Raw genomic sequence first — 9,538 nt, forward strand, 5'->3', positions numbered from 1 at the left:
CTGCCCATGGCAGGGGGGGGAACTAGATGAGCTTTAAGGTCCCTTCCAACTCAAACCAGTCTGTGATTCTATGATTCTATGAACCCTTAACCAATATAATAGTACTCAGTTTCTCTTTCATAAAGCAACTTTTCGTCAAATGCAAATGAATTTTGCATGCAGTGGGATTTTCATCTATTTTTCATGAATTATAGTTTAAAGAGTCATATGCAATCCTTTATGAACTCTGCAGGCTGTTACAACTCTCCTTTGGTTTTAAACAGAAGTTATCAGATGAGAAAACTATAAAACTTCATTCTAGGTTGATTTTTTTGTGTGCCAATGGGTATTTGTCAAGATAAAAACCTTGAATTATATCAGTCCTTAGGGAAAAGAGTCAGCATTTTTATTCACAAAATGGTGGTATTAAAGCTTGAAAGGTTATTTTAGAACATTTACTTTTTCCCAAAGCAGACTTGTTCCTTACGGTAAGGAGTTTATTGCAAAGAACTAAATGCAACTGAGCTCAGGAAAGAAGGTAACATATGCCCTCTGTAACATCAAACTTTCATTGGTCACTGTCCTGGGTTCAGCTACAGCAGTCATTTTTTCTCCTTCTTAGTAGCTGGTGCAGTGCTGTGGTTTTGACTTTCAGTCTGGGAACAATGCTGATAACACCGATGTTTTTAGTTGTTGGTAAGTAATGTTTACTCTGACCAAGGACTTTCTCAGACTCATGCTCTGCCAGGGAGGAGGGGAAGCCAGGAGGAAGCAGAGACAGGACACCTGACCCAAACTGGCCAAAGGGCTATTCTATACCACAGCACATCATGCCCAGTATAGAAACTGGGGGGAGTTACCCAGAAGGCCCAGATCGCTGCTCGGGTCAGGCTGGGTATCAGTCAGCGGGTGGTGAGCGGTTTGTGTCCTCTCCCCTTGTTATTCCTCTTATCATTATTATTGGTAGCAGTAGTGGTTTGTATTATACCTTAGTTACCGGAGTGCTGTTATCTCAACCCGTGGGAGTTACATTCCTCCCATTCTCCTTCCCATCCCTCCGCTTCCGGAGGGAGGAAGGAGTGGGGGGGGAGTGAGCAAGCAGCTGCGTGGTTCCGGGTTGCTAGCTGGGCTTGAACCACGACAGTAACGCATCATTTATAAACTTGATTTAAGCCTCATAGGATATCAATAAGCATATGAAACTATAAAAACTGGCCCATTTTAGCCAGAACCTAACTTCTGCTTCTATTACAATGATCAGGCAGGCAAAATGAGTGGTGAAGAACTCTGCAAGAGAAATCCCTAAAAGTTAATGTTCACACTCTATTTGGGTAGGAAGCTTAATGACTTAAAATCAACCTGTGAGCCACGCACACCTTCTGGAAGTTTGAAAAGAACTGAAGTTCTGAGGGAAAATGGCCATTCTAAATTAAAGCTTTTATTGATTGTGACTTATTAAAAGACTCACACTCCATAAGGCAAATCTCTCCACACCAGACCTAGACAATATATATTCTCAGGAGCATCTTGCTACTATTTATTTCCAAGGGGAAAATCCCAATCCTGATCACAGTATATTCTAAAACCTTCTTTATTTTTAAATATCACATTAAAGGGATCATTCAGTAACTCTTTGTTGCAGAAGATGTTTCCTTTCTTCAGCCCAATGAAAATTGTATTATGTCATAAGATCATGAGATCACTGGAAAATTAAATGGCCCATCATTCTACCTAAGTAATGATTTGTTAAAAAGTCAGGAAGTGCAAGAGTTTACTTGAATATTTTGTGAGTTGCACCAACTAAATATTAAAAAGCCCACATACAGTTTAAAGTATTGAAGTACACATTTTGAAAATGTAGGATTATATAGTAGCACTGTGCAAGACAAAATAGTAGCTTCCTGTTAAGAGTTTTTATCTCAATTCTTAATGTATTTTTGAATTAATTATTAATGTAAAAAGTCAGTTATGTGACTTGTTAACTTACAGCAGTTCCACATGCTCCATCTTTATCTCTCTGTTTTTGTGGAAATAATGTTAGAAGCCAATGTTTAAATAAACTTGACCTCATACCTCCTGGGTTTTGCTGTCCAACAGCTGGGGAACTGACAAGGTCCTGGACTTCATTTGAATGGGCTTATCAAAAAAGGGTGTACAGTAAGTCACTGTCTGTTCCACCTCTCCTGGGAGAAGTAATGACCCTGCTGAATTAAAAAAAACAAACACATCTTTAACCTTCCATTCAATGTATAAATTACAAAACCCCGTGTAAAAGCCTGTAGTGCTCAGACACAGGCAGCAGCTTGTTATTCAAAGCGTGCTGTACTTATTCTTGCATAATATAGGCAGCTATCTTTAAAACAGACCCACGGAGTCCTGAGCTAAAAGCTAGATAGTAAAGTACACTATTCTAAGGAAAAATCGAACTTGATTGAAAACAGGCAGGTAGCTCTTCTTTCTTGAGGACGCAGAATTAAAAATCAGGATGCAGACACTCCTAAACTGAGAGAGCACCTGGGAATCAGTTCATCTCTTTCGTAACAAAGAAGGAAGGTCCTGAGCAGAGATATCTGCAGCAGGAGTTATAAAATACCAGACTGAATCCTGGTCTTGCCATTGATTAACTGGTCAGTCTCATTCAGTTCTCTTTTGCTAGAGTTTCACCACCTGTACACTGGGCATAAAGAATCTTTGCATGTTAAAACACTCTCCTGAAACATCAAGTAAAAATATCTGGTAGAACTACTAATAAATCTGGCACTGCAGATGACTCTCTTGTCCAAGGATATTTCATGGATGTTTGTTCCTCCAAGAGCTGTCAAAAAAAGAGGTACTTGAGAGGACTTGTCTACATCTGGGACATGGGAACACGTAACCTTTCCACACAGTCAGGATTTGGTCCACAGTTCACAAATGCACAGACTTTCTGAATCATTTTTTCTTTACATACTTAAGCAAAATGTTCCTATTGGGAATAGTGGGTTTGCTTTCTGTGACAGCTCAGAAGGATATGCCTTAGGTTTAGAAATATCCTTTAACATGAATCGGTCTCAGCTCTGCTACAGCACAGATGTGTCCATCTTGTCTCAGTAATGTTTTTATGGAGGAACTTAAGAGGACCATATGTTTTGCAATTTATTCAAAGAATTATGTAAATCTACCTACTATTTTTTCTGGCTGATACAGCAGTTTCTTTACAGCTTTATAGTACATTTTAGTAGCTTGATTTCCTCTTGAAATCTCAGAATAAATTTTCAAAGTGTTGCTTAGATGTTAGTTAATGGAAGCAACAAGATGGTACATAGATCCAGGGTTAAAAGGAAGAAATGGCTATTTATCTCTACCTGCACACTTTTACCACAGCAGTGGAGTTACACACCTCTCATTCTCCTGTAAATCTGCATTTGAACATAATGATTTCCTAGCTAGACCTTCATAAAAAATCCATGATTGAATTCTTCCTTTAGTTTTCCTCTGGGAAATGCGTAGCTTTGCAGGGCTTTGGAATTGTAAAGTAGAATGTTCTTTAAAATAGAGCTGAATTCATTCCCTGGGGTATCTCACTCCTAGGTTTTTTTGTCTTTTAGTTTGTGATTCACGTATAAGTGGTTTCATTTTCATCCCTATTACCTTGGTTGCTTTTATCTATCTCTAGTCATCTATGTGCTTACAGTCCTTGTTCTCAGCATAGCGTCTGACCTTATTCTGCATTAATTATATGAGAAAGCTTTCTGAAAAGAACAGTGCAGCCCACAAGTATATGTGCTATGTCTTCATATACTCTGCAACTCCTTTTTTCCATTTTTTATAACTTGGGTCAAAACTACTTGTAGGACAGAAGGAAGATGTGAATGCTCATTTAAAGGCAACAGCATTCTCCACTGCTGTTTACAACTAAATATATACCACCACTGTAGGAAGGAAAGCCTGAACATCAGGAGCTTTGTATCACCTCTTGATATAAACACTGATTATTTCTTTACTAAGAGGGCTCCCTGCCCCTAACAAACCAATCTGTGGAGTGAAGATGAGGAGGAAGCACTGTTACACAAGAGTCTGGCAATGGTTCAGAAAGACAATCCTTAAAAATGAGGACAACAGAAGGAAAGGTATTTTTGCTTTTAGCAAGAACTACTTGTCATACTCAGAATGTCAACTCCACTATTTTAAGGCTCGTTAGTAATGCAAACAATATTTCAAATTCTTTTCAATCATCCCATAAGAATGGTAATCAACCTCTGGTTGCCAGTAGACATGTCAGACAGGAACTTTGCCTCTATCCCAGCTGCATGACAGCATATGGAAGTCGAATCTGTAAATGCTGCTTTCCCTGATAATGCTTAATCAAGAAACTCCTTCAGAGAGAAAGATTAGAGAGTTTTGACACTCTTCCTTCTCAGTGGAAGCTCCCAAAGGAACTGCAGACTATTGTAAGTTCTGGCCAGTACCTCACAGCTGGTTTAGCCTGATGTTACAGCACTAGTGGATGATGATCCTAATTAAGCTGCTCATTATGTTCAAGGAAAAGGAAAGCCTTGGAAAGCCTTGGATACTGCCAATGGCACCATATATAGAGATAACTAAGGGGGCAGTGATACCAAAAATCTGAGATTTTGGAACACACCTCTCACACCATGAAGAATCAACTTCCTGGTGATAAAGCAGTGAACTCCAATGGTTTACCCATGTCCAGCATACTATAATGAGGGCGTATTTGGAAACTGAGCAATTCTTTTCTGTTTATCCCTTTCCCCACACACACACAAAACAGACCCATAGAAAATGATTACTAAATGTGTGAACACTACTCAGTTGGGATTTTTGCTTGTTCTGTACCATTGACATTAATTACAAGTATAGGAAAATTAATCTGTTGACACAAATCTGATTTGAACTTTCAGGAGTCAAATTCAAAGTTTTGTCTGGATGTTCAGCCAAATGACTATAGCCAAACGACAGTCAGCTGGTAAAACACTGGTTTTACCACCTTCAGACGCTACATTTCACAAAAATGCTGTTGATGGGGAGCTTAGGTAGTGATAAAGAAAAAAGCTTAAAAGATAAATGTTCTTGTCTACTCTGATTCTCAGTCTTCAGGCTGTCAGCCCCAAGGACCTGTCTAGTGTGAAATCAACAAGGCAGTCTTAAGTGATTGCAAAGAAAGGAAAAATAAAAAAGGGAGAGATTTACCAGTTGGAGGGAACCCTGTACTTGAAAAAATCCACACAATTTAACTAAATCCTCTTCCTCAACATGATTTTTCCGGATATCCCTGGCAGTGTTCAAGGTTGGATGGAGTCTTGGGTGACATGATTTAGTGTGTGGTGTCCCTGCCCATGGCAGGGGGATTGGAACTCAATGATCTTAAGGTCCTTTCCAATCTTAACTATTCTATGATTCCATGATTCTATAACTAGAGGCTCAAAATACGAATGGAAATGAATAGATTATGGAAAATAACAGATATTTATATAATTCTAAGGAATTATTTAAATACTCAAATGGCTATGCTTGGCCTCAGTTTTGAAGTAACTTAATTACCTTGATTCTTGGAAGGCATATGCAGAGACTGTGAGAATGAAGACAGAGCAGATTATCCTGGAAAGCATGCTAAGGCATATGAAAAATAATGAAGTGGTTGGTGACAGCCAGTATGGCTTCACTAAGAGGAAATCCTGTCTGACCAATTTGGTGACCTTCTATGATGGGGCTGCAGAACTGATGGACAGGGGCAGAGCAGTTGACATCATCTACCTGGACTTCTGCAAAGCATTTGATGCTGTCCCACATGGCATCCTTGTCTCTAAATCAGAGAGACATCATTTTGATGGATGGACCACCTGAGGCATAAAGAACTGGCTGGATGGCCACACACAGATAGTTGCAGTCAATGGCTCAATGTCCAACTGGAGATGGGTAACAAGTGGTGTCTCTCAGGGTTTAGTGTTGGGACTGATCTTGTTCAACATCTTTGTCAGCAACATGGACAGTGGGATTGATGCACAAAACAAGGTTTACAACGACACCAAGCTGTGTGGTTCGATTGATACGCTGGAAGGAAGGGATGCCATCCAGAGGGACCTTCACATGCTTGAGACTTGGGCCAATGCCAACCTTATGAAGTTCAACCAAGCCAAGTGCAAAGTCCTACACCGGGGCAGGGCAATCCCGGGCACAGCTACAGGCTGGGCAGAGAAGTGATTCAGAGCTGCCCTGCAAAGAAAGACTTGAGGGTGCTGGTTGATGAGAAACTGAACATGAGCCTGCTTCAGTGTGCACTTACAGCCCAGAAAGCCAACTGTATCCTGGGTTCACCAAAAGAAGCGTGATCAGCAGGTCAAAGGAGGTGATCCTGCACCTCTACTCTGCTCTTGTGAGACCCCACTTGGAGTATTGTGTACAGTTCTGGTGTCCTCAACATCAAAAGGACATGGAGCTGCTGGAGGAAGTCCAGAGGAGGGCCACGAGGATGGTAAGAGGGCTGGAGCACCTCCCGTATGAAGACAGGCTGAGAAAGTTGGGGCTGTTGAGCCTGGAGAAGAGAAGGCTACATGGAGACCTCATAGCAGCCTTCCAATATCTGAAGGGGGCCTACAAGGATGCTGGGGAGGGACTCTTCATCAGGGACTGTAGTTATAGGACAAGGCGTAACAGGTTCAAACTTAAGCAGGGGAAGTTTAGGTTAGATATAAGGAAGAAGTTCTTTACAGTGAGGGTGGTGAGGCACTGGAACAGGTTGCCCACAGAAGTGGTAAATGCTCCATCCTTGGCAGTGTTCAAGGCCAGGCTGGACAGAGTCTTGGATGACATGCTTTAGTGAGTGGTGTCCCTGCCCATGGCAGTGGTGTGAAACTAAATGATCTTAAGGTCCTTTCCAACCCTAACTATTCTACGATTCTCCTCAACCTATGCAGGGTAAGAGCCACTTCCCCATTAGTGTGAATATTGTACTAATGTACAATTGCTAAGTAAGCTTACTGATCTGCTCTTTAAAGCTAAATGAAGAATGAAGATACTGAACTGTTGCCAATGACAAGCAGAGATAAAAGCTTGTTGTAATTACACTACCAAGGTAAAATACTTTTTGCTGGGTGTCCTAGCTTGTTTTCTCAATAAGATGTCTTTAATCTACCATTTGTTCTGATATACAGGTGGCAGCATTTAAAAAGGCCAGCAACAGAACAGCTTTCAAATTCTGCCACACTTTGCCTCACTTATAAACTAATGGGAATTATTCAGAATTAATCCTTTATTAAAGTGGTCATTAGGGATATTTTTTAATATGATTTTATTACTACAAACAATAGAAGCAACACCATTTTGTATTTTGATTAGCATTTAGTTGCTATGGTTTCTATGTGGTTGCCCCATCCCTGGCAGTGTTCAAGGCTAGGTTGGATGGGGCTTGGAGCAACGTGGTCTAGTGGAAGGTGTCCTTGTCTAGTGGAAGGGGTTGGAACTGGATGAGACTTAAGGTCACTTCCAACTCAAAACAGTTTGTGATTCTATGACTCTCTGAAATTGCTTCTTTCTGCACTGAGGCAGTCTGTGCACAGTTTGTGCAGGAGTGCTGACTCCCGGAAAAGCTGAGGAGAGCAGAGATTGAAAGCCAAATCAAGTGTCACATAAAAAGCGAGTAGTTGGCACACTGATCTACAGTAGTGGCAGTATAATGTTATGTTTATTGTTTTTATAATCACTTATAAAAGCACTAACTGAAAAGTTTTCCCAGTGTGGCTTGCATAAAGTGCTATTCTTTAGACACTACAAGCAGAGGATGATTTTTGTAATTCTCATCTTGTTCAAATAAAGTCTGTTTTACTAGGGGTTTCTAAATGTGATTAACGTGTTCTTGCACACAAATACACAGAAATGACTGAAAAGCTTAGAGAGAGGCATGGTCCAAACAGTAGTGAGGTATTCCCAAGCTCTAACAGAGCTCTTCTTTCCTCACTGCCCTGCTTGATATTTTAGTGTGGGGTTTATTTCTCATCATCCAATTTGTGGCCTGTTTTAACAGAATCACAAAATCAACCAAGTTGGAAAAGACCTTTAAGATCATCAAATCCAACCATTACCCCAGCACTGCCAAGGCCACCACTAAACAATGTCACGAAGGGCCTCATCTTACACAGTTTGTGAACACTTCCAGGGACAGTGACTCCACCACTGCCCTGGGCAGCCTGTTCCAATGCCTGACCACCCTCTGGGGAAGAAATTGTTCCTAATATCCAGTCTAAACCTCCCCTGGTGCAGTTTGAGGCCATTTCCTCTTGTCCTATCACTTGCTCCTTGGGAGAAGAGACCAGTCACCTCCTGGCTCCATCCTCCTTTCAGGCAGTTGTAGAGAGTGATAAGGTCCCCCGAGCCTTCTCTTCTCCAGACTAAACCACCCTCAGTTCCCTCAGTTCCCTCAGTCCTTCCTCATCACACTTGTACTCCAGACCCTTCACTAGCTCTGCTGCCCTTCTCTGGACCCGCTCCAGCACCTCAATGTCTCTCTTGTAGTGAGGGGCCCTGAACTGAACACAGGATTCGAGGTGCAGCCTCACCAGTGCCCAGTAGTTTTGAACTAGAGCTATCCAACTATATTTCCGTGAACTAGACAGAGGCAATTCTCATTTCATTCTGGTACAAGTGAACTGTGGGTTTATTCTTCCACTAGTAAGCCCCAGGGTGTTTTAATAGTATTACCAGAAATTAAGCCATAAACACAAAACAGTGTCCTAGAAAGGGAAAAATGGACACATTTCAACATTGCACTCAGAAGAAATCTTTGATGTCTGTACCTGATACAGGACTTCTACCTTACTCCTTCCTTCCTGAAATGCCCAGCTTGGAGAAAGAATATTTGCTGTAAACCTGACATGCTGGTTTATTATCTTCTTTTGAGTTATAGCCAAGCTCCAAGTATTAAATTATCTAGAAGTCTCTAAGCCCTCTGACTTAATAGGAATTCTGCACATACAGCAACAAGAGACGAAACAAATCTTTAACATATTAGACAGACTCATCAAAGAGCAATAACTAAGGAAGCGAAGACCAAAGTCCTGCTCTGCAACAGCTGCTTTCAGTGACCTTAAGCAAATTCTCTAATCTGTGTAGCTTGGTTTCTTTGTGCAGTACAGGTATAGATGAGGAAAATTAATTTAATCACTCAAAGGTTGTCAATGCTGGTGGTAATAAAGACCACACAAACACCTATGATAGACAAATAACTATGGGTATTAGGTTTCTCTTTACTTTTGAGAGATGGGAGAGTTATAATTATTATAGACACATGGAACAATTGAACACAAATCCAAATGTTCCTAATAGGAATTTTTAAAGGAGTTCACTGTAAATTCAAAATTAGTCTCATTTATTAAGCCCAGGATGGAATAATTTTAATAGGTAGGGACAACATTTTTATTAAATATTTCCACTTTATAGAACTCTCTCTTAGTACCCACACTACTCTGTGGAGAAATTTTTGTAATCAAAATAATTTCAATATAAAATAGAAGTGCAGAAAAAATGTGGAAATGATGCTAAAACCAAGTGCTTTGCAATTCGGGGG

At 40.6% G+C, this 9,538-nt stretch overlaps 1 protein-coding gene across 1 annotated transcript in view; it reads right to left on the reverse strand.

Annotated features, from left to right (window-relative positions):
* LOC104405157 (chromosome unknown open reading frame, human C11orf74) overlaps positions 1–9,538 on the reverse strand; it is a 35,320-nt gene that overhangs the window by 7,867 nt on the left and 17,915 nt on the right. The window contains 1 exon segment of the mRNA XM_010013772.1: positions 2,053–2,183. Within this exon segment, the coding sequence (XP_010012074.1) occupies positions 2,053–2,183 (131 nt within the window).

The sequence above is a fragment of the Nestor notabilis genome, unplaced genomic scaffold, assembly GCF_000696875.1.
Source record: "Nestor notabilis isolate BGI_N333 unplaced genomic scaffold, ASM69687v1 scaffold2894, whole genome shotgun sequence".
Lineage (NCBI taxonomy): Eukaryota > Metazoa > Chordata > Aves > Psittaciformes > Psittacidae > Nestor > Nestor notabilis.